Here is a 26014-nt window from a genome sequence, read left to right as displayed (position 1 = left end):
ACTACTCTAGGAATCGGTCCGCGAGGGCGGAGCCGAAGAAGCCGGCACTTCTTCCTTCCCCCTCCTCCCTAGACTTCCCCGCGAGCGGACGCGGTAGCGCCTCTGTCTCGCTTTTTCTTATTTTCTCCCCTTTCCCCTTCCTTTTTTTTTTTTCTTTTTTCCTTTTTCCCCCTTCCTCCCTTTCACCATTTCCCCTCGGAGGTGCATCCCCCGGGCAGGGGCAGAGCCGGTCTCACCCCCCGCCTCTCCCCGGCCCCCGCCGCCCTATGGCGAAAGGGAGCCCCCTCCCCACCCGGGCACAAGTGGCGGTGGTTGGAGGAGCGGGACTGGCGGTGGCGGCCTCAGGTTCACAGTCGTCATGGAACTAATTCGCTGACCCCCCGGCTGCAGCCGTGCGTCCCGCTCCAGCGCCAGCGCCCGCGCCACCCGGCCCGGTTTCCCCTCTTCTGCCTCCTCAATCGGCCCGGTCCTCGTCCTGCGCGTCCCGCCGCCGCGCGCTGAGGAAAATGAGGTGGTAACGGGCTCCCGGATGACCCCGCGTCACCACTGTGAGGCCTACAGCTCTGCCTGGGAGGAGGAGGAGGAGGAGGAGGAGGAAGAGGAGGAGGAGAAGGTGAGCGAGCGGGGGCGGGGGGCTCGACGCGTCCCCGCGACCCGCGCGCGCCGCCCAAAGGGAAGCGCCGGAGCCGCGCGCTCCAAGGCCCGCCCCCCGCATCTGCCCCCTGCGCATCCTCCTCTGAGGGGAACCTTCCTGCCGCCTGCGCGCCCCCGCCACCAGTACAGCAACGCACCTGCCCAGTTTGAAACGGCTCTGCTGAGTTCCCTTTCGGTCCAGTTTTTCTGTCTGCGACTAACTTTTTTGTGGGAACAGCAGATCGAGCCTGTATCCTACACAAAGAAGGGGACACACTCCCACCCTTAGACGTCAGCGCGCCTGCGGGAGCTACAGGAAGATGATTTGCTTGGCCAAACGGAGGGAATGCCACATGAATGGGGTGAACCGCCAGTGCTGCGGGGACTCGGTGAAGGGGAACGTTATCCAGGGGTGGGGGAAATTGGAGGGGAGGGGAGATTTGAGTTGCAATCTGACGGGCAGATTTAAAAAGAGCGAAATTTTGTAAAGAGGGCAGAAGGGCCTCTGCTGAGCTCGAGGTTCCATTGCAGATCATTCTGGCAGGAGTTAGAATTGGGTAGCAGAATAGTGGAAGGGATCTCTTGGGAGGTAGGATGAAATCAGACTGAAGATTTCTGAATGCCAAGCTCAACAGCCTTTATTCTGTTAAGGCTGGGGAGTGGGGAGACACTCAACGTTTGAGGAGCAGAGTGTGACCCTATGATGTTAATAGTACCTGTTGAACCATATCTGACAGGTATTGTTCTAAGTGGTCTGCAGCTCATTGAATCCTGCACGTAGTTCAGGAGTCTCGTTGTACAGATGAGGAAAACAGGCTTCACAAAAGAAAGTAATTTCTTCCTTGGATAACACAGAATCTGCTGGCCAGAATTCAAACCCTAGCAATGTGTGACTATGCTATATGTATAGTCTTTGTCCCAAAAATGTATTTGTTGAAAAGATTAACAATAGTGTTACCTGCTTCCTAGCTTTTCCAGGTCATTTGGTGGCAGATGAAATAGAAGGGAATGGACAGGATTTAGATTCTCTAATCTGGGACCACATGGGTGAGACATTCTGAGCTTCTAGACTAGGAAAACTTTCTTAAATACTGGTAAAGAGCAGTTAGTAGAATCAGCGAGTGTTGGGAAGGTGCAGTAGAGGTGATTTGTAATTACAGTTAATTGACTTTATGGGGCAGTGTGACATTCCAGTAGGTTAGAATGGAACTCCAGAATGTTTCTTGGTCAAGATTGGAAGCTAAGAGTGTATGTACATGTTTTATTCTGATTTTATAATACTTTCAAAATGAAAAATATTAACTTTTCTGTGCATGTTTCTTCATTTTTTAAACGGGCTTAATAATAATACCAACTTCATAAGGTTGTATGAGGATTAAATGAGTTAACATGGCATAGCACTCTGAACAATACCTGGCCAAGTAGTAAACACTCATTGCTTTCATTTGTTAAGCACTTAACAAGTGTAAGCTATTATTATTATTTATTAGGCCTAGTGTTAACTCAGACTATTTGCCATCTACAAATAATTATCACTGAGCAATTAAATGGAAAAGTAGAGTTATGTCCAAGTACAAATGTAGGAAGGCAGGGTACCATTCTCAGATTGATGTAAATGACAGCTCTGTAGGAAGGGAAGTGTGAGCTAGAGAAGACATTTCAAGTTGAAAGAACAGTGTATGGAAAGGCATAGAGATTGGAAAAGAGCAGCCTGTTTTGGAATTACAAGTATCTGTAGTTCATTGTTAGCTTAGGGGCATAAATTTAGTCAAGGAGGTAATATTAGAACATGAGGTTAATAAATCCATCTTGCTTGGAAGAGGAACTTAAGATCCAGAAGTCAACACCAGTACAGAATTATTAAAAGGGTTGGTGTTATGACGATAAATGTAGTAATTTCATATTAATGAAGTTTTTTTCTGTTGTATACCTAGCACTTCAGCACTTCCTCAGATGAGCAGAAAGCTGTCTATGTAGATTTATAATATAGTTTATGCTGTACAGTAAGGATTTTATAAGCTTCACTCAGACATTAAGCTATTTGATAAACAAGCAGAAGTAGCAATTGCAAGGATGAGAGGAGAAATGTGAAACTATCATAGTTAGGAGTGTGTGAAATTTGCCAACCAAAATACAGTATTTTTGTTTTTAGTTCCTAAAGACTCTTCTGTCTGTGCATTCAAAATTCTGGCTGTAATCAACAATTGGCATAAAATAACAAGATACGACTATAACTTTCTATTTAAAACAGTAAAATTATATTTTAAGTGTTTGTATTTTATTCATTAGCAGGATTCATTATTCATCTAACTTAAATATTCTGTTTTATACATTAGAAAATAGGCTTGTGTTCTGTCAATAAAAGAAGTAAAACTCAAGCCAGTGCTTTCTCCAGTGTGTCATATTATGTGTCTTATTAGAAACATAAAAAAAGAATGTAAAAAATACTCTGATAATATAATCATTTGTCATTCCTCCCCACCCCATATATACATATGTGTGTGTGTATAAGTTGCATACATTATGGCCCTTTCTAAATTGCTTAGTGTGTATTTCCTAAGAATAGGGATAGTCTCTTACAGAATCACAGTAAAGTTATCAACTTTAGTAAATTTAACATTGATGCATTTACTCTAACCTATCCTTTGTCCATGTTCCCCTTATGTCAATCGACCTGTTTAATGACCTTTATAGCATTTATCTCCCTCCAGGATCCAGTCTAGGGTCAGATATTGCACTTTCATTTTTCTCTAGCCTCATTTAATCTGGAATATCCCCACAGGTGTTCTCTCTCCTTTTTGTCTTTCACTTGCATTATTTATATCTCAACTTTTAAAATTTAAGACAGTTTGAACTTTTGCCTATGCTACATTTCCCTAGTGTGAGCAAAAAATGATTCCTTTTTTTTCTTCTGTTGATATGGTACATTATATTAATTGATTTCTGAATGTTAAACCATCTTTACATTCCCAGGCTAAATCACATTTGGCTATGTTGTATAATTCTTTTTATGTTGCAGGATTCAATTTGCTAGTATTTTGTTGAGTTCTGTGTCTATATTTAGAAGAGATATTGAGCATAGTTTTCTAGTGCTGTTGCTTTGTTTGGTTTTGGTAGCAGGTTACTAACTGGCCATGAGTTGAGAAGTGTTGAGAAGTGTTCCTCCTCTTTACTCTTTGGAAGTTTGTGAAGAATTTGTATTACTTTTTCTGTAAATTTTGCAGTGAAGCAAGCCATTTGGGCATAGGCTTTTCTTTGATAATAGTTTGTGTACGAATTCAAATTCAATCTTTTTAGTTATATGGGTTATTCAGCTTTTCTGTTTCTTAAGTCAGTTTTGGTAGTTTGTGGTTCTAGGTATTTGTCTATTTCATCTCAGTTGTCCAATTTATTTGTATACAGTTCATAAAATTCCTTTATAATCCCTTTTGTTTCTGTAATGTAGGTAGTCATGTTCCCTCTTTATTCCTGATTTTAGTAGTTTAGCCTCTGTTTTTTTCTTGGTCAGTGTAGCTAATGGTTTGATAATTTTGTTGATATTTTCAAAGAACCAACTTGTGGTTTTATAGGTTTTTCTGTATTTTTTTATTCTCTGTTAATCTCCTCTCTAATATTTTTTTCTTCTGGCTTGCTTTGGGTAGAGTTTGCTCTACTTTTTCCAGTGTCTTCAGGTAGAACATTAAGGCATTGATTTGAACTCTTTTTTTAATATAAGCATTTACAGGTTTTAATTTCTCTCTAAACACTGCTTTCATTGCATCCAGTACGTTTTGGTATGTTAGGTTGTATTTTTCATTCATCTCAAAGTAAAATTTCTCATTGCTCTTGTGATTTTTTCTTTGACCCAGATTTCTTTGTTTTGAACAAGTTGATAAAGGATCTAAATATTTGAAAGTCTGCTAAGGACCTTAATTGTAGGAGATTGGAGAACAGGAATCCTTTAAACCTGAGATTACTCTTCTTTACATGATTGTATCCTATATGTCCTTGTGTTCCCCCTAAAAGTAATCTTCAAAGAAAACCTTGCAGGGAAAGAGTCATCACTTGGGGCAGCCAGCCATTGGAGTCTGTTGAGAAGGCTGGAATCCTGGTGAGCTACCTTGGGTGTAGCTAGCTAATGCAGTGAGATAGAGATAATTAGTGAAATAATGTTGAAGTACTGACAAAAAAAGTTAATAAATTACAGACTAAAGTTAGGTTTAGAAGAACTTAGAATATATGAAGTTCAGTTTCCATCCAATATAGGTGTTTCTTCTAAATATCTCTTGACAGATGGTCATCTATTTTATACTTCATTTCTAAGGTTATTATTCATTTCTAAGGTTAATATTTATATCTGCTTTAGGTGAAATTATAGTGAGTCTGTTCATTTAATTGTGGAGAATCTGAGAAAAGTACCAAGGCAACAAAATTGGAATCTTAGAACATCTCAGCAGAATATAACAGTAGATGAAATCTAATAAGATAACTTTTATTTTTTTTTTTTAAGAAAATACATTTAAGGTCCTAAACAAGAATGTATGAAAGACACCAAAACCCCACACACAGTTGGGTGGGACAGGTGGAGGGAGCGTTTGCCTAAGAGTGTAACTTAGAAAGTCTTAAGAGTTTTTCAGTTGACCATAGATTCTACCTGAATTGATAGTGTTGTGTGGTCTCCAAAAATATAGCTAATGATCTTAGACTCCGTTAATAGTTAAACTGGTGCTAATTTAGAACAGCAAAAATTGTGTCATATGAGGAACCTTGAACAGTTTTTCAGCTATAGAAAAGACGAATTGGTGTTATCATTAGCAGCCTTCAAACATTTGAAGGATTGGCTTGCTAAAGATAGATTAAATTTGGGTTTGTTTTGTTTTCTTCTGTTTTGGGTTGTTTTTGTTTTGAGCCCCAAAGGTTGAAAGGAACCTTTGGTTGAGTCCCTATTTCATCAGGATACTGTGCTGTGAGCACAGTGAGTGATAGATAAAAAGATGACATTGGTAGATGTGACCACAAAGGAATTTATAGGAGGAGAGATAGTGGGCAGCTGCTTTCAGGAGGGAGAGAAATCACACCAGATTAGAGAATCAAGAGTTGGAAGAAATTATTAATACCTGAAATGGGCCCGTCAGGGTAGTTATTATTTTTTTCCCCTCTGTAAGTTATTTACCTTTTTTCTGCTTAGTACGTAAAGTACACTGTGCTCATAGAAAATTGGCAAAAACTCAGAAGTTTAAAGAAGCAAAAAAAAAAATCATAATCCAGTTAACTAGAGGTAGTCTGCAGTAGATCGAGTAGCAAGTAGGTGAAGTATGTGAAGTAATAGTACAGGAAAGAAGAGAAGTAGCTAGAGTTGGGGGATGTGGAAATTGAAAAAGAGGTTTGTTATTTTTTTACCAAATTTTACATTTTTATCAAAAATTTGGAACTTTGCACATGTTAATTCTAGACATTTAATTTTTTTTTTTAAGCCCATGAATCTGAAGCACGTATACATGCAGGTATGCAGTTGAGAACGTGAAATAGTTATATGAGGTTTATAATGAAAAACAGTATTCCCCTGCTGCAGGCCTTCCTTACCCTTTTCTCACTCCCTAGAGGTTAACTACTCTCAGCTCTTAACCTGTTTCTCTTGTTATTCAAGATCATATTTTCAAATAACTTGCTTTACTGCTTTTTTTTTTTTTTATGTTTTAGTTTTAGGTACTAATTATGATTTTCCTACTATGAACGTAAAGGTGCTCTCATTCTGCGGTCTCCCAACACCCTTCATGGTCCCAATATTTGTTGAAATCCCTATTTAGTATTTTCATTATTATTGCTATGTAAATACTGTGGTTTTTATATTTACCTTCTTGCATAATTTTTCTGAAGTTAATTACCTTTTCAGTTGCTTAGCTTTCATCAAATCTAGTTAAGTCTTTTGACATTTTACATAAGTTTGATCCAATTTTCTGCACATAGTCGTAACCCTCAAATCTGTAATTTCCTTTTTTTAAAACTCAGAGATCTCTCTTGGACTCGCAGTTGCCTTTCACAGATGTAGACTGTGGTTTTTAGACCTGTGCTCCTTTTAAAGTGCTGGTCACCTTACTTTTGAGTTTTCTTATCACGCTGTTCAATAGAACTTCTGCGTTGATTCCGATATTCCTCTTCTGCACTGTCCAATGCAATGTCCACCAGCTACACGCAGCTGCTGAGCACTTGCAATGGAGCTGTTGTGACTGAGTTATATTTTAACTTTATTCAATTCTCATATAAATGGCCACATGTGAGGCTAGTGGACAGACACTGTATTGGAAGCTCATTTCAAGATGCTTTCATACTGTTTATGCTTTTTGTACATATTTTTGAACCATGAGAATGTATTAATGAAAAAAACAAATAAAACTTTTAAAATGGAAAAAAGATGATTTCATACTTAGGGGGATGGTTTCATACTGATTAAGTGGGAACAGGTAGGATTTAATATAATTGATGTAACTTTAATGAAGAAAAAGGTTAACAGCCCATACTGATTAGATTTTAAGGGGAATATTTGGGACAACTACTTCTAAGAATTCCTAGTATAAACAACTCATGACTTAAAAATTTTTTATATAATAATGTCTTGATCAGAATCCAAATAGTCTATCAGTTATATGGCCGTGTTTTTATTCTCTTTATAACTGAGTTTTAAATTTAAAGTGAGAATGTTTTAGATAACTTATTGTAACATTTTAATATGTATTTTAAAGAGCTATAAAATCCTATACTGCCTTGTAACATTCTTATTTTGTTTTATGAATTGCTTAATAAGAACCAACATATTTATGCATTGTGACACTTATTCTATAATTAAATAAAGAGCATTGTTTTATATTTGATTTTGTAGGTAGCTACATCAAGCTGGGAGGCAGGCAGATCCAAAGGATATCATGAAGTTTCCAGGGCCTTTGGAAAACCAGAGGTTTTATTTCCTGTTGGAAATGGCAATCTCTAGGGAAGCCCAGATGTGGAAGGTAAATGTGCCGAAAATGCCCACAAACCAGGTAATGATTTTTCTCTTCACTTTAGATAGACGACTTTTATTAGAAATAAGTGTGTACTACTGTAATATATAGTTGTATCTTGATAGGTACTGGAGAAACATACCATGGAAGGCATGCTGTATTCTTTGTTAGAGAAACATCTTGTTTTCTGAAACTAGGAATGAACTGTTATTGTTTGCTTGTTTTTTGTTTGTTTGTTTGTTTTCTACGTTACAGCTTTAGGAAAATAAATATCTATTGTCTTTCCTCATAATCCAGTACTAACAATAGTAAGTCACTTTTATTTCTACATACATCATGGTCTTTAGGGAACACAAATTGCTCTATCTTTCTTGAATATCTATAAGGAGTTTAAACTACTAAGGTAATGCCAATGTTGGAAGCTTCTAGGAAGATACCCAACTGACCTCTTAATTACTATTGGTCATATGCCTTTCAGGAATTTTTATACTTCTATTATATCATTTATTTTTTACAAATAACTATGAGGTTTATTCACTCCAAAAGCTTACTGTATAAGATGTCTTACACATATTTTTATCCCTATTATCTAGCACTGTGCTTGGGATAAAGAATGTGGCCAAGAAATTTTTGATATGTGTAAGTGAATGAATAGCAAATATCTAAGTTCCTCCTGTGCTGGTTTAGGTTAACCTTTGTTCATAGGTTATTGCTTTTACTAACTCTAGCCTGCTTCTTTCATTCTTGCCCACAAGCTGAAAAATGTTTTCCATTTACTGTTACTTATTTGTCATTTAGCAAATTGAGGATTCGTTAACTTGAATGAATAGCTTTTATGCGAGGAGCGTTTATGTGTGCTGTTACACTTAGTATCACACTTTATCCTTTGAAATAGACAATAGTCCCAATTTGCTCAACACTAGCTAATAAATACCCAGTAGAGTTATACTTTGGGCCTGAGGCAGTTTTCTTCCCATTATTCTTTGTTTTCCATTTTTTATTTTCATGTGCTTGTGTAATTTTTAGTATACTTAGGGATTCAGTTGTTCAGTCAGTACATATTTATTACGTATCTGCTACATTCCATACACTATTCTAGGCATTGGGGAAAACAGAAAAACAGAAATTCCTGTCTTTATGTTCCAACATTCTAGTAAGCCGCAAAGCTTTATTACAGCTGCCCTTAAGAACCAATCCTTTCCTCCTCCTCCTGAGTCGGCATGTAACCAACAATGACGTATTTTTGCAGCATGGTCTTTGAAGGTGATATTCTAAGAAGTTTGTAGTATGTTATTGCTATATTGTCATTTAATCTGTCCTGTTTCTATAGGTGATTTAACAAATATTACTGAGGTAATACCAGAAAACAGAACAGTATCAACTTCTAAGAGGGATATACTTAAGGATTTGCCTTTAGAAGCCATACTTAATTCTTGTGAAATGTGGGTGGGCTTGGCCTGGTGGGGTAGGAGATAATAAGATAGGGATGGGACTAAAGAGCTATAGGGGCTTGAGCTTTTTGCTAGCGTAACCCCCTGGACACTTCTGTATTCTAGTTCTAATTCCTTTGTTTTCTTCTGCCATTCTCAGGGACTGGCTTCTCTACCTCTCTTTCCACTATTGCTTCTAACCATTTCCTTTCTTCTTGATTCTTTGCGGAAGAGAAACACAGTCTTGCCTCTAAACTATACACGTATCTTTTCCAACTTTTCTAATTTTTTTTTCATTATTTGCTTCTGTTGTTTGTGTAATTTGCTGTCTTCAGTTCTAGAATTTTCCTTTGTATTTTTTTATAGGTTTCATTACTGTAGTGAAGTTCTTCATGTTTTTATTTTTCTTCTTTTCCTGTATTTTCTTGTATATTAAGTCTTTTTCTGATAACTCAAAGATCTAGACCTTTTTGTCCCCCTCCGTTTTTTCTCTTGATTTCAGTCATTTCGGTTTTTTCTCATGTCATACCTGCTAATTATTGATTGGATGCTGGACATTATGGAAAATTGTAGAGGCTCTAGAGCAGGGGTGTCAAAACTGCGGCCCGCGATCCATTGTTAATTGGCTCGCAGCAAATTCCAAAAATGTATTTAGTTTACTTAAATAAACCAGGTGAGGCAATACGTACTTCACCTCGAGTGAGTGGCCCGGCTGTTTGTATATTTTACCACATATGGCCCTTGGTAAAAAACATTGAAAAAAGTTTGGACACCCTGCTCTCGAGTTACCTTTCCGCAGGAAGGTTCAGTGTTCCCTCTAGTGGGCAAACTGAGTAGGATATTAATATCTAATCCAGTGAGGGATTGTGCTGATTGGAGGCTGGTTTGCAGTTGGGTATGACTTCATCTACCTTTGGCTTGCCTCAACTCCTAGATTGTAGCCAAGGATTCCAGCTGAGAGCCTGGAGTCCTCACTAGGACCCCTTGTTCCTGAAAGGCGCTGAACTCATTCTTGCTTTTCAGAGGTTTTCTGCTTAGCTTCTTAGATCCGTATCCTTCCCAACCTCAAAATTTCACTCAGAAAATGTGTAAGGGGAAAATCTACTGAGTGTCACATTCATTCAGATCTCTGACCCTAATCCTCCCTACTAGGTTCTTGACTCCTCAAGTCTCCAAATTTTGTCTCTAGCCTTGTAAGACTCCCAAAAGCCCGTATTCAGCCTCTTGCCATACTCACAGGATGGGCAAATGCCCTGAAAGAAAAGCTGCTGCAGAATGTGGACTCATCTATTCTTGTCACCTCCTCTCCGGAATCTAGGCTCCTTAAGGTCTGGTTGTCCTAGCGGTTCTGGTGCCTTTAACACAGGTTTTGATTTTTGTTGTTGTTAATAGTTATTCTAGTTGTTTTCAGCTGGAGTGTAGGTTTGCTGCTACCTACTCCATCATAGCCAAAAGCAGAAATGTAATTTAAGAAAAAAAATGTTGAACTTAACAGGTGTGACAAGAGATCTGTGGGGACACAGGAAGGTACTTAGCCTAACTTGAGTTATCAGGGAAAGTATCTGGTGGGGAGTGACCACTGAAATAATGAAGGATACGTAATAAGGCAGGTAAAAGAGAGGGAAGTGTATTCCAATCAGAGGGAACAGTATGAGCAAAGGAACAGTGACGTAAAATAGCATGGTAGGAGCAAGGAAGAACCATAAATACAAGTACTACTCTTCCAGTATGAATTTCAGGGCCAAAAGTGATGAAGGTGAGTGATGGTGGCGTTAGGTCGTAGAGGGACTTATGCCGCGCCTGGGGGATTGTACTTCCTCTGTCAGGTGATGGTGAACATTGTAGTGTTTAAAGTTGGAGAAGATTTATCTTTTAATGATCAAAGTAATAGCATTTAGCGTATAAAACCTGGGGTTTTCTATGTTGAGTCAATTCTGTTCGGGAATAGTTGTTAATGAACTTAATGAAGCATCCTAACCCTAGCTGAGCAGTCCATTATAAGAGAAAGCAGATCCCCTGACTAGGACATACAATACTGCCGGCATTAGCAGGCGGGTAGGCGGTAGGCCACCTGGCCTCCCTCCCTGCCGTCCTCCTGAAGGGCATTGCTTAGGCACAGAATTCAACTTTCATAAATCTATTCTGAAAATATTACTGCTTTTTTAGTACATGTTTGAATTGATTTGAAAAAGTGATCTTAGAATCATTATCAGTTTACTAAGAGTGAGTCTTCTCAAACTATTAGCTTGTGCATGTTTTTTGTTGTTGTTATTGTTAGTTTTGGCTCCTGATGGTAATACTAGCCACGCAGGAATGCTTTCTTGTCCCTATTCTCAAATTTTAACATCAGGTATATTAAAGTTCAAAGATATTGTTATGATCTCTTTCGTAACTATTGAATTGGTTTAAAAGAATTATTTACATGTAATATTTCATAAATTTGTTTTTTCTGGCATTATTAGAGCATCACGTATTTTTAGAGGTGGAAAAAGACAAGACTAACATCTGAGTACCTTTTGTATTCTGTTTGCGATTTACATAATTTACATCATTTAGTTATAACTATGATATGGAAATCTCTATATAACTCTATTCCCTTGTGTCATATACACTTATAGCACATTACGCCCATCTTTTGTGACACTTCTTACAATCCTATGTTTATGTTTTTGTTTAATGTGAGACACCAAATAGTCACATTATGTAATGCAATCTGTCATTTAGGGGTGTTTGTGTTCTATACCCATCTGACCTAAAGGTGGAATTAATGGTGTTCTTGTTCCTCATTGCTGCTCTAGATCATTGTTCTCTTGCCTCCCGGAAAGCCTCTCTAGTTTCATTAGATTATATCACCATTTACCTCTCCTTTTGTGAATTTATTTTCTTGTCATTGATTTGTTTGGATGGCTTAGTTAACATTTTTCTTACTTGTTTTGGCATTTTAGATATAAACTCATCTTGGTAGGAATTTTATTTCTCTTGAATGCTTAACTTTCTTCATCTAGAAGTTTTGTGACTGCCTTCACTTGGGGCCTTTAGAGACCCTTAGTCAAGAACTAGATCTTAAAGTAGCAGCACAGGGCTGTATGGAAAATGGGATATTGTAGAACCAATGGCCATGCTAACTAACAGCTGCTTTACCCAGGGCCTACCTGTAGGGCTGTGTCGGCTGCCTCTCACCTTCCTGGAGAGGCCATAGCTTCAAGTAGCAGTGTTTTACTGCCTTTTTCAGACTCTTTGTAGAGGGAGAATCCAACTCCTGGCTGTAGTAGCCTAACTCCAGTTTCCTCTGTCATGCTGAACAACGGTCTCTGCTGGACATAAATTTCCCTGCTACCCTCTGCTCCCAGAACCTGTTAGACTCACAACTTCAGTCCCATGAGCCTCTCTGTGTTTCTTTTTGATTTGTGCAATTGTATCACTGAGTTTCAGAGTATGGTTTCTAGCATCTTTTCCACCCACCTTAGTTTTAGTTGGAAGTTGGAGGAGTTTAACAATAGGTTATTTATTGCTTCCAGGTTGATACCATTCCTATCCTTCAGAGTAAAGTTCAGACTCAAAAATGTGGTTCTTTCCTTGCTGTGCAAAATACTATTCCTTCCCCTTTTTCACTTTAAGATTCAAGTTAGTTGCTGTCTCCTCTAAGCTTTCACTCTACTCCCAGCACTGGGCCAAGTGCTCTTCCAGGGTATATCCCGAGCGCCCGGTGCATACCTCTGTTTTAACATTTCCCGTAGTTCTTTTCACATTTTCTGATTGTTTGCCTCACCATGAGACTTTAAGTTTTGAAGTTTAAACGGGGAGTTTTCATTCATCGTATTCCCAGGACCTGTCATATGACAGACACTTAATGTTTATTAATGTGAACTGAATTAAATGTTGATTGCCAGATGTTTTCAGATTATTGTTCATAGTCTTAACACTAGCTTAATGGTGAGATGTTAATATAAGAGGTTGTAAACCATCTTTAGCTCATTTTCTTGTCAGTATTTCTTGTGCAGTATTCTAGGGTCAGTCTTTATTTGACAAAAGGAACTGACCAGAAGGTGAATGTGAGATGTAAAAATTATATGTGTGAGTAGTTGGTTTGGCCAATATAAAGAAACACTACCTTGTTGTGCCAAAGCTAAAAAGTGACAGAGGACTTGGGATAAGATAAGAAGACAAATTAGCCCATGGAACGGCAGAGATTATAATGAGCAAGTCATATATTCCTCACAACATTAAAGAAATCCAAAAGGAAGGAGAGAAGAAATTCCAACTGAAATACCTGTTTGAGGAGATACATTGTCAAGATATACAGCCCTTCATGCTTTACTATCTCTTAATGCCCCCCTCTGTGATAGGAACTAGTAATAATTTCATAAAGTTGATCCTGACTGATCAGGAAAAAGGTTTAAGCTATGGTCTCTATTTTCTAAAGAATGGTGTAAGTCATATATTTTTTTAAGTTTTCCATAAATGGTTTTGAGTGCAGACCTTGGATTAAACCTTTACTTGTTTAGAGCCTTCACTGAAAATATTCTTCCACTGCTCAGAGTAATTTCTGTACTTTGTTGTGTTTACCTGGCTGAAGTACTGGTAGTACTCATACGGCTCTGTTTCATTTACTATTAGTAGATTAAGTATTATTAGGTTTGTTTTGTTTTATTTTTATAGTGCCTGCAAAACTCAAGAGTAAAGGTATCTGGATCATCATTGCTTTAAAGTGTGTACTTTCTGAAAATTAAGCCTCCACTCAGCAGTTAAAAATAATATGTAGGAAGATTAAGACAACAATAACGTTTTATGTTTGTGTAATAATCTCTCCAGTGGTTAAGTTAGTTCAGATGAATTTTCCCTTTCAGTATTCTTTAAATGTGTAATTTGTCTTTTGTTTATTCCTGTTGACTTTAGTTTTGTTTTTAATGGGCTTTCATTTTGTTATCATAGTCCATTTATATTTCCTAAGATTGTTTAATGGCTGTTTGCTGCCTTAGAAAGTCACAATATTTTCTTATTCTCAAGAATTAGGAGAACTTAATTCCAAAATTACTATCAGTTGATAACAGTGTAACGTAAACTTTAAAATGTTATATTCCCTGAACACCTCAATTTAATTAAAGTATAAATAAATGGTGAGATGACATAGTGAAGGTTTTATTTGGTAAAGAATGAGAATATTGGATATTGATATTAAATGCTACAACCAGTACATAAAGTTTTATCTTCATATATCTCATTTGATATGTTTTGAATAAACATTAAAACATTTTTTTAACATATGAATATGTATTCCATAGCATTTACTAACCTTTTATAAGAGAGAGTTCTAAACATATTCTTGATGATAACTTGAAACTTTACTTGTTCTCTTTTAATTTTATCTTTCAATTGTTCCTTTACAGAATGTTTCTCCGTCCCAAAGAGATGAAGTAATTCAGTGGCTGGCCAAACTCAAGTATCAGTTCAACCTTTACCCAGAAACATTTGCTCTGGCTAGCAGTCTTTTGGACAGGTTTTTAGCTACTGTAAAGGTAAATATTTCAGGATACACTTAAACATAACCTCTTGTGTGAGGGTTTATGTGCTAAACCAGGTGCCCTTAGTAAACATTCTATAAGATGGAAAGAAGTGGAAAATCTTCGTGGACATGATATATGTACCTACGAGAAGACATGATGTCTTCAACTGCTTCAAATCTTCAGAAATGTTTCTAATTGTAGTCTGTTATTTATTTTTTTGCTACAGGTATTCATAACTTTATATTTAACCTGTAAAGTTTTTTATCTGATTTTAGTACAAGCCATATAGCATTGTTTAGTCATCTTCTAGATGTGGACAGTCAGTCAGGCTAGAGAAGTATAAGCTATTGCACATTTTTCTCTGTCACTTCCTATTTATTGAATATTGTGTGGTTTTCTGGAGAATGTGTAAATACTTTCTAGAGATATACATTTGGAGTATAACAAGATGAACTGAACTGTCATAAACTAACTGGTATGTTTTTGTTGAATGGTAGCATACAAATATGTGAATAAGTTTTATATTATTCCTGTTGGTATATTGATGGTTATATTATGCAAAATGAGTCACAGTAGACCCTCAACAGATTTCAAACAGAAAGTCAGCATTTATTTAATGGCAAGGCATGAAAAAGTAGAAAAGCAATTCAATTGTCATTTTGTACACCTAGGAATATGTGAACTGGGAGAACTATGGCTCTGCTCTTTGTTATTCAGTATAAAAAATAGAAGCCATAGAATTTGGATAGCTGTTCAGTTACCTTTTTATGTTTCAAACTTCTACTTTTAAGAGACCTAAAGAGCCCTTCATTATAATGATGCTGATTGCCTGAAATCTGGGTTATTTGAGATGCCCACTTTTATCTCTGTCAAGTCCCTCCCCTCCTCTCCAGCCCCCTACGACAGCTAGCCTTCCTTTCACAGAGGAAGATAAAGATGCGTTTAAGGTCAGTCCTTCTCTTGGGTTATTGTTCAAAAATTATTAATGAACTTATTGTAGCTTCTATCAAAAAAGATTGTTACTTACCTTAATATTAAACATTTTAAACAGATTTGGGCAAGTTTCTAAAACAATTAGAGAATTTAGCCAAGTATAATCTCATTTTTTCATATTTCTTAATGGGTCCTGTCATGTTATTAGCATCAGATACTCTTACTTAGGCATAGTCTATATTGAAACACAGAATGTAGTCATAGTTTAAATAAAGACACTTCAAGAGGACCATGAAAGAGCTCCAACAGTGAATGGAGCCTCACTCCTAACTGCACAATAAAGTGCTATGAAGCTCTTTCAAAGTGTTGACTCTGAGCCCTGTCCCAGACCCAATGAATCTGAATCTCTAGGAGGTGAAATCTGGGCGTCTGTATTTAAAGAATACATCCTGATGTATATTCAGGACTGAGAACTACTGTTTATTTTTTTAAAAAAACATCGCACACTTGCTATTTGGATTCTTTTTACTAAATTTATTGTGCCCCTGGTTTAGGGGTTGCATTGCCTACCCAAAGTTGTTAACTCTTGGGCTCTGTTCTTTGTAATGAAATCTGATTACCTCTGGATTTTGGGTTTGATGTGTTGTATTCCTGGGGAAATAAGGGAGCCTAGAAAACTAGCTTAGCAACAAGTCTGACTCACTTCCTAGATTACTTGTGTGGTGTCCCTTAACTTCTGAGACTTTTCTTAGCTGTAAAAGGAAGACATAATAGACATGACAATATTTATGGAAGTACTTTCTAAACTGTAATGTTTTTATTAGCATTAATGGTTATTTTAAAATTAATAGTCTTGAGCCAGCTTTTATTATCTAATACAAATAGAGGATTGTAAATATTCCTAGACAGTGTGCCACTTACACTGCGGCAATGGTCCTTGGCATGTTTACTAAATAAGTTAATTAATCAAGGCTGTACTGTAGTTATCAGAAGGCTTCTCCAGTTTCACAGGAATTAATGTAATATTTAAATAGAAAATACATGTTGAAACAGGTTTTCTTTGTGTTATATAACTTAACCTCTGTGTCACTCAATATAATTGGACTAAATTGTTCTGATTATTTAAAACTGGATGCTGATGCTGGATTGGCAAACCCTTATTCTATCAATAAGGTAGAAAGTGGGCCAGTCTTATTGTAGATAAAGAAAAACAGGTAAATAAATTCAAACCCTCCTGTTGGTGTCAAACTCAAGAACTTTTTTCTCCATTAATTGATTCTGTATATATTTAGGAGCATTTTGTTTTTACCATGGAACTTTAATAAATAATTTTTTTGTGTGTGGGACACTTAATTAGAAAGTTTCTACTCATCTACTTTCATCCTATAATTTTTAAATCATTTTAGATATATTAATAACCTTTTTATATCTCTTCTTTCTGTTTAATTCCACTAATACCTAGTATGTTAATCTTACTGATACAATACGTAAAGGGAATAAAACTAGCTTAAAAATAAAAAATACACATACACACACATATATTTTTTATTTGGGGGATTTTATTTATTAAATTAAAAATTGTTTTCTAGAATCAAGCTCTTCTCTGCTGGATAGAAATGATCTTTGGCTACTTAGCATTGGTTGAACTTCCAGTAATGGAATGATCCTAGTATTTCCATAGAATATAGTTAGGGTTGTAAAGTTAAAAGTTAGCTCTGATCTTAGAAAGCAATGGGTGGGAATCTGATTAATTGAATTCTGTTGAATGTATGCATACTTGTGTCATCTGCATATCTGGTTTTTTAAAATAAACTTTTAACTTTTTGAAGAATCACTGAAGTTGCTTTTTCCCCCTCTTCAAAATTTTAGGCCCACCCGAAATACTTGAGTTGTATTGCAATCAGCTGTTTTTTCCTAGCCGCCAAGACTGTGGAGGAGGATGAGGTAAATATTTCCTTTAAAGATTAGTTATGTCTCTTTTTTGAGAATTTCTCTCCATTTATTAATTTGCTTTTTGTTTACCAAAACAAAAATTAAAAATGAGTTTATTTTTTTCTGTGCTTTCATCCCTGCCCCATTATCCTTTGCTTTGGATAGAGAATTCCAGTACTGAAGGTGTTGGCAAGAGACAGTTTCTGTGGATGTTCTTCATCTGAAATTCTGAGGATGGAGAGAATTATTCTGGATAAATTGAATTGGGATCTTCACACAGCCACACCATTGGATTTTCTTCACATTGTAAATATACCTGAAGTCTTATTTGAAAAGTAGTCCTTTTCACCAAATACACAAATTTGTTCCTTATTTCCTAACTTGGAAAGTAGATTGCCTGCTCATTTGTTTTGTTCCGATTTTTAGGAAAAGGGAAATTATTGCAATTAGCCAAGGAAAAATTAGAAATTAGGATATATGTCAAATCACTGAAGCTAAAATTGCAAACTTAAAAATTGAGTAATACCTGAGGTTACATCAATTTCTATACATACTTTATGTAAACATATAAGTAAAACCAGAATGATCTTGAGATTTTTTTCCCTCCCTCCAGTTCCATGCCATTGCAGTGTCAACTAGGCCTCAGTTACTGTTTAGTCTGCACAAAGCGAGCCCATCTCAACATTTGGCAGTCCTCACCAAGCAACTACTTCACTGTATGGCCTGCAACCAACTTCTGCAATTCAAAGGATCCATGCTGGCTCTGGCCATGGTTAGTTTGGAAATGGAGAAACTCATTCCTGATTGGCTTCCTTTTACAATTGAACTGCTTCAGAAAGCACAGGTAGGTGTCAGTTTAATTAGTGTTCATTTTAAGTGTATCTCTTATTAGATACATAGGATTCACCAGATAGTTATAAAATTATGACACATTTCTAATCTTGCAATGGCAAACTTTTTAAGAGTAAAGAGTAAAGTAAATGTACACTTTAAATTTACGGGCTAGTCGTCCTTTCTCTTGTAAAGCTTAGATATTTTCTTGATTCTTTCCAACCCTTTTATATTACTTAAAACCTTTAAGAATCTAGAAAAATTAGTATGATTCTCAATAATATATTCTTTAGTTTTGTATGAACAAACTTCCTAGCTACATATGTAGGTTTCATTATAGTACTTCTATACTTCACTCATTTTGTGGAAGATAAGTCAAAAACACAAATTGCAAGAAGTTACTTTTCAGATAAGCAATCATTTAGTGTCGACTAGAAAGTGAAGTATTTGTATCAGAATTTGGCAAGTAGAAGCTATCTTTCTGAAAGAGGTTTTGTCCTGGTAGTTCCTATAGTTGCCTGAGATTAGTCCATAACTTGTATTTGCAAATTGATGTAAAATGTTATGGGTCAGTTGGATTTTTATCAACTATCTATATAAAATGTAAGGGTTTAGAGGAGAAAATTCTCATTCACATGGAAAGTTAGTAATGATATTATATGTTAGCAACTACTTTGAGAGCATTCTTGTTGGTTCTATTCTTGTCACCAAATAGAACTTAAAAGTTTAAATCTGCAAACTGTACGCTGCAAACTGAATCCATAGAAGATTTATGGATTTACTTTCCCTTTATCTGTCTCTGTTTATTCTCATTTGTCAGTAGTGATTCTGATTTGTTTCATTGGATTTTAGAGAAAAGGCTTAAATTCTGAGCTTAAAAACAGTTTGTAATATAAAAAGACCTAATTTTAGCAAAGAGCTGCAGTTTGAATAAATAAAACTTAGAATACTATGAAAGAAAAATGAGAATAATACTTGAATTTGGTGTTTTGTAAGATAGTTATAATTGATGATCTTATAGATGCGACCTATAATAGTTAGTAGACATACAAGAAGTACCTTAGTGCTATACCTCTCAGCTCTGAGAATTTCAGACCCTGGTTTGTAAGCAGAAAAGGACTGAGAGACTTTTTCTAAAAAGGATAATGATCAGGGCAATATATTAGTTTCCCCGAAAACAAGACTTAGCTGGACAATCAGCTCTAATGCGTCTTTTGGAGCAAAAACTACTATAAGGCCCGGTCTTGTATTATATAAGACCCGGTCTTATATATATGACCAGGCCTTACCGGTCTTATATATATAAGACCGGGCCTTATATTAATTTTTGCCCCAAAAGACGCATTAGAGCTGATTGTCCGGCTAGGTCTCCCCCCCCCCTTTCTTCCACTCCCCCACCCCCACTCCGGTTCAAGCCGTTGTTTCTCTCTGTAGTTGTGTAGGACACAGCTCCCTGGCCCATGCTGGTATTATGAGCCTTGCGCTCCCCCCGGCTGAGGTAGTCGGTCACCAGTCGTCGGTTGGCTGCTCACAGCAGCTCATGGCAGCTCTCACCAGTTGCCGGCCACTCATGGTAGCCCACGGCAGCACACAGCAGCTCACGCCAGCCTCCAGCTGCTCACGGCAGCCCAGCTCCAGAGAGAGCCATTGTTCACGATCTTAGCTGTAGAAGGCGCAGCTCACTGGCCCATATGGGAATCAAACTGGTGACCTTGGCATTAGGAGCACAGCGCTCCAACCACCTGAGCCACCGGGCCGGCCCTGGCTAGGTCTTATTTTCAGGGAAACACGGTAGATGGAGCCCCATCCCTCTTCTCTGTGCTTTATTCCACTGTTTTTAGCATGGTTCAGTTTCTTTTACATCCCTGGGACATATGACATTAATGTAACACAGTCATTTCTCCTTTGTAAGGGATATATGTTCTTTTAATAGCATATCTTAGATTGAAATAATTGAGAGGTGTTTCTTTCCATTGAAATAAGTGCTGTAATGAAAATAAATCCTAGGAGATAGTTGCTAGTATTGTTTTGCCTACCTAGAGTCTTGGAAAATGAAGTTGAGTATTAATCATTACATTACATTAGACCGGAAGTGGGGGAAGGGACATTAATAGAAAACTTCCTACATTATGTTTTTCATTTTCTTATTGGTACAGATGACATATCTCTAAATGCCTCCTGACTTGGTCTGTGCCTGTTCCCTTGTTATATGAAGTATCACTGTTACAGAGAAAGGACAGACCGAAGCGTCAGTAATAAGAATGTTGTAAATAGCGTGTGTATTCTGTAGCTTTGAGGGCTTGTTCTCTATAGAAGAACGCGGGAGCACCTGCTCATCTCTCGTAAGTCTCCTGGTGCTAGAAGAAAGAAGTGTTCACTAAGAAGAAAACGTTCACTGAAACGTGTTTCTCCCTTTACTGAAGGAGTATCACACACTTGGAATTTGAAGGAATCTTAGAAATCATTGAATTCAACTCCTTTATTTTATACCTGCAGTCCAGGGAACTCGAGGCTTTCCCAGAGACACACAGGACTACTTAGCAGTAAAGAAAACAGAAGAGAACCAGAGCTTTTTCCATACCAACTTTAAAGCTGCTAGTCAGTGTTTTTTGGAGTTTCTTTTAAAACTAGAACCCTCCCTCACCCCCGACAAAACCTTGTACACACACAATCCCAGAATACAAAGTAGAAAAACATTAGTGAAATACTTGGGGCAGAGTCCTGCTCAACATGGCCTCTTTCCTTCCATAAGCTGTTTGGACATAGTTTGAAAACCACTGTTCCATTCTCTTAAATAATATGTAAATAATTATATTCAGAAACATTTATTGAGAAATCTATGATCTAGGCACCAGGATACAGTAATTGTAAAAAAAAAAAAAGGTCTCTGCCCCATGTAGTATTCCAGTTATAATGGGGAAGATAGTTAAAAACAAGGAAGTTTACAAAACTAGAGATTTTTGGTCTTAGCAGTTTTCTAAACCTCCTGGGTTTCTGATTCTGTGAGGGGGCCACAGTCACTAGCTCTGCCTCTGTGCCCTCTGGACTTCAAAAGACAGGACAGTGAGTGTCCCCTGGTTTGAAAGGTAACGTCCTCTTGTCCTTCCTAGTTGCCCACCCCCCCCCAACCCTGCTTGGCCTTGTGCTGCCTGTTGGCCACGACTCTGGGTCAGCTAAACCTTTTCCTCTCCTTACCCCTTCTCTCATTGCTCTACTTCCGTGGCTGTACTCATGGCCTCCTCCTTTTGACGGCTGTGGCCACCCTGATAACCTCAGGATGCTAGCCCTGCCCAGATGAGTGCGGTAGTCTCGCTAGTCACTAGCCAGGCAGTGGTCACATTTGATGATCCCTGCTGTGGTGTAACTTAAAATTACAGTAGGGAGTTAGAGAAGCAGCCCTGCTCACCAGGGTCTCCCAGTTCTTCTTGAAGGTGCCTAAGGTCAGACTACTGAGGTAGGTTTCTCAGTGCTTCATGCTGTCCAGTGAACCTGGGTCCATCTGAACCTATCACTTATGTCATGTTATTCTGTTCCCCCTTCCCATCAGTAACCTATTTGAATGTCTTCCTTTTAAACGTTCAGTGTTTAATCTCCAGTGCCTCTCTAGCTCTGTCATTTTTCACTAGTCCTCACCTCTAAAATACTAACTCCCTATTTACTTACTTTTTTCACAGAGAAAGATTATAGTGACATAAATAGGCTTTTACTTGAAATGCATGCCTTTTGCCCCCAGGATTCGGCTGTGGTATTATGCCTTATGACCAAGGCATTAGAATATTTGTGGTGATACTTTGTTTTTCTAGGTCACTAAGTATCATTCATTTGCTAAAGAACAGTTTATTAAATTAGGTACTTTTTAGAAATAATTTTAATAGCCTTCTGTAGTTGCCTAAAATAATAGCCTTCTTTTCACTTCCCAGTTTCTGTCTTTCATTTCTGTTATCTCTTTTGTAGGCTTTTTGAAGTGTACTGGCTAGGGTATCAATCGTCTTAACTGTGAAGCCCTATCCCTCTTCTGTGTGCTTTGTTCCACTGTTTTCTTGAGTTACAAGAATGAATATATTTAGAGATAAAAATAATTTTGTGACCAAATGTGTTTTTGCAGAGCATGTTGTTTTCCTTTGGTATTGCAGATAGTCATGCTGTGTGCTGCAGGTTATATACGTGTGAATAAGACTTGGTTAAGAAATGTTCAAAACTGCTTATGAAATACACAAGACGAGAAAGTGATCCCTGTATAGTTAAACAGTCAAGATAGGCTTCCTGGAGGGTGGTGGCAGTTAGCCCAACCGGGAATGAATAGTTAATACAACTTCAATAAGTAGAAAAAGGGTGAGCGAGGATAAAGTAGAAAGGGCAAGGATTGTACAGAATAGAGAGCAGGCCAGTTTGGCAGGAATGTGGAGCACAAATTGAGATACGCTAGAGAGAAGGCTGGAAACGGTGGTGGGGTCACATTGTGGAGCCTTATTATCAAGGTTAGCTAGCTTCGGGCTGGTAGGCATTGGGGTGCCACTGAGAAATTTGAATAAGGGAGAAATCTATGTCGCTAGAGTAAGAGTATTTTGACTGCAGCTATAATTACAGGGAGAGGAGAACAGCGAGACTAGAATAATTAGACTCTTTACCAGAGGTAAGATTTTAAAGGCCTTCCATGTACAGTCATTATGCTAGAAACCTAAGGAATAAAAATGAATGTGAAATAATCCTACCTCTTAGGATCTTGTAGTCTATAATGGAAAAGCTAAATGTTTAAATAGATTGTTCTAATATAACGTGGTAAGTTTGATGACCAGTTCATATAGAAACAGATGACCCTGGACTTTGGGTGTGTAGGAGTGAAGGGTGGCTTTAGAAAGGATGGATACCTGAACTAGTCTAAAGGACAACATGGAATTAGTGTAACCCCAAAATTAAGCAAAAACATTTCTTAGTATTGTGAAGCCTGCTGTCTTCTACAAAAACGATTTACCAAAAGTTCTCATTTTCCGTTTTATTCTAAAGGCCAGACAGCCTTCCCTATCCCTTATTTAAATTTTTTCTTGCCTCTGGCTTCTTCCTTAAATTCTTAGTGAAGTTTGTGTTTATCTGTACTTTGGTCTTCACTGAAGAGACTAGAAGAGGCAAAATATGTGGGTTGAAGGTCCTCCTATACAGGGGGACTAGACTGAACAAAAGCAAACGTTGGACATATACGTAGCAGTGAACAGAAGAGTTTCTGCCTGCATGAAGATGTTCAGAATGCAAATGCAAATACAGAATTCAAGTTCCAAAGAGATTTACATTAGAAATACAGATTTGGACATAACTCCTAAGGCTGGAGGAATAGATGAGTTTGAGGTAGGAGATAGGGGGTGGATAAAAAGAAACGGGGCACCGGGAGGGAAAATGGCCAGCAGATGACAGCGCAGCCCACATTAATCATCCCTTCTCCCCTTCCCAGATGGATAGCTCCCAGTTGATCCACTGTCGGGAGCTTGTGGCACATCACCTTTCTACTCTGCAGTCTTCCCTGCCTCTAAATTCCGTTTATGTCTACCGTCCCCTCAAGCACACCTTGGTGACCTGTGACAAAGGAGTGTTCAGATTACATCCCTCCTCTGTCCCAGGCCCAGATTTCTCCAAGGACAACAGCAAACCAGAAGTGCCAGTCAGAAGTACAGCAGCCTTCTGTCATCATCTCCCAGCTGCCAGTGGGTGCAAACACACCTCTGCTAAACGCAAAGTAGAGGAAATGGAAGTGGATGACTTCTATGATGGAATCAAACGGCTCTATAACGAAGATAATGCTTCAGAAAATGTGGGTTCTGTGTGTGGCACTGATTTATCAAGGCAGGAGGGGCATGCTTCCCCGTGTCCACCTTTGCAGCCTGTGTCTGTCATGTAGCTTCAGGTGTCACTACTCTGCGATGGGAACGTGGAAAACCAGGGAAGGCTGTATAAAGGTATATACCTTACGGGCTGATGTGAAGTGAGCCAGGAATAAAAAAACCAATTACTTGTGTGGCTAATTATAATTCAATGTTATTTAAGCATTTAAAGACCAAAAGAGTGTAAAATTCAAAAGATCCAACAATTTTTTTAAAGTAAAAAATTTTTTTTATATTTTTCAGTTCCACCCTTCTCTGCTAAAATGTAATGTAGATTGCCCCCAAGTCAAAAATTCATTCAGTGCTTTTTTAAAAAAAACAAAAAACTCCCAAAATTCTTAGCTAGCAAACCCAATCCCCAGTGTCCTGACTTAATTTTCCTCTTACTTTTGCTTCTTCATTGAATACTTAAATGAATTTTATGCATGTCGATCTATAGCCTGACTTCCACTGATTAGGAAACCCTTGAAATTATTTTTTAGCAATTTAGTGAACATATTATTTCAGTTTGACAGCCATGTTTTAATCCATGATTCAAATTCAAATTAATCTGAAAGGGTACTTCAAAATTGCCCCATATGAATTAGAGGTGGTTAATATAAAAAGGACTCACATTACCACGTTGATTTTTGTGTTTGTCTTATTTCAGTATCTAGAGTTTGGAAACAAAATTGTTTTTATCTTAAACTGAAGCTTAAAAGTGTCATGTAATTAGGACACTCAGATTTGTTGAAAGCATTTTTGACATTTATACTAAAATTTGTGATAAAGTTAATATATCCAGGTGCTCACCAAAGAAACACGTAACAAGTAAAATTTGATTTTTTTATTTTTTGGGTAACTGCTCAGCTCCTTTTCACACTATAATCAGTAGGAGGGCCGGTCTAGATGTTAGGGCAGCTCTGTGATCTGGGTCTCTAACATGTAATAACTGAATTCAGTGCCCTCGTTTTATGTTAAGCTATTAGGATTTTCTCGATAAAAGTCATTCCCTCTGTTTCCCGAGCCTGTCTGTATTTCTCTTACTGACTTCTGGATCCTGAGCTTCCTGTGCAGTCTGAATAAGGTATTGCAATCAGAACCAACCATGTGCTAATGATAAAAGCCTCTGGTAGCAATAAACGTTGTCCTTAACTGTTGTGTGTCTCATTTTTTCCTGCTTGTGAAGAGGTGCAAGTTCCTGATTGCTTAGGCACTGCAGTTTAAACTGGGGGAAATGATAAAAATCCTAAGAACGTGCTTTACAGAAAATAAAACATGAAGACAAAGGAATGGAATTAAATGTGAGGGGTGCAGGTTTTGACATGAGGATTTTTCCTTTATTTTCTCACTGGTGGACTGTGGACCTTCCAAACAGTAAATTCTCATCTAAATGGAACTGTGTGTGAGGGCAGGCACAGACCCCCATCTAGGTAACTTAGCATTTTTAACTTACTGATTTCGTTCCGCTGTAACGGAGTATTCTCAGGTCAGCTTTCTTGAAATTCTTGGTAGGGTTGGCTCCCTTTACCTGCTTACAACCTTACAATCCAATCAAAAAGAAAACCTTTACTTACATATAAGTGAAGAGAAGATAAAAGAATGAACTGTTTTACAGTGAAGGTAGTAGCAAGAGACTAGCTTTGTAGACACACATTTAAAAGTCCCGCTTACCCTAATCTTCCTCTGGTTCTGTTTCTTAATTCTCAGTTGTGGGAGCTTCAGGGAGTCCATATGTTCATTTCCATAAAGTAAATGGCACTTGATTCCCACCCATTTATCAGATGAGTAACAGTTATGTGAAAAGCTAGTGATACAATTGAGTTTAGGGCCAGAATACTTCATTTGTAGTTCAGGAGCTACAGAATGAACAGACGTTAGGACAGGGATTTGAATTCCTTGATCTTGAGGTTTTTCTGAATTTACCG

The 26014-nt window shown here is 37.7% G+C and overlaps 2 protein-coding genes across 3 annotated transcripts in view; one reads left to right on the top strand and one right to left on the bottom strand.

Annotated features, from left to right (window-relative positions):
• SEPTIN11 (septin 11) overlaps positions 1–26014 on the bottom strand; it is a 153156-nt gene that overhangs the window by 37418 nt on the left and 89724 nt on the right. The window lies entirely within an intron of this gene.
• On the top strand, positions 55–25241 carry CCNI (cyclin I). 2 transcript variants are annotated; one of them, XM_019720337.3, is made up of 7 exons: positions 57–613; positions 7490–7646; positions 14425–14553; positions 17344–17418; positions 17572–17712; positions 18020–18250; positions 23681–25241. In XM_019720337.3, the coding sequence occupies exons 2-7, from the start codon at positions 7533–7535 to the stop codon at positions 24122–24124; spliced, it is 1134 nt and encodes a 377-aa protein (XP_019575896.1). In that variant the 5' UTR covers positions 57–613; positions 7490–7532; the 3' UTR covers positions 24125–25241. The 2 variants fall into 2 exon arrangements, with proteins under 2 accessions (XP_074180529.1, XP_019575896.1); XM_074324428.2 differs by lacking the exon at positions 7490–7646 and having other exon boundaries at positions 55–613.

The sequence above is a fragment of the Rhinolophus sinicus genome, chromosome 1 (assembly GCF_057876585.1).
Source record: "Rhinolophus sinicus isolate RSI-liver-muscle chromosome 1, RSI-T2T, whole genome shotgun sequence".
Classification (NCBI taxonomy): Eukaryota; Metazoa; Chordata; class Mammalia; order Chiroptera; family Rhinolophidae; genus Rhinolophus; species Rhinolophus sinicus.
This window is presented reverse-complemented; position numbering and strand designations above follow the sequence as displayed.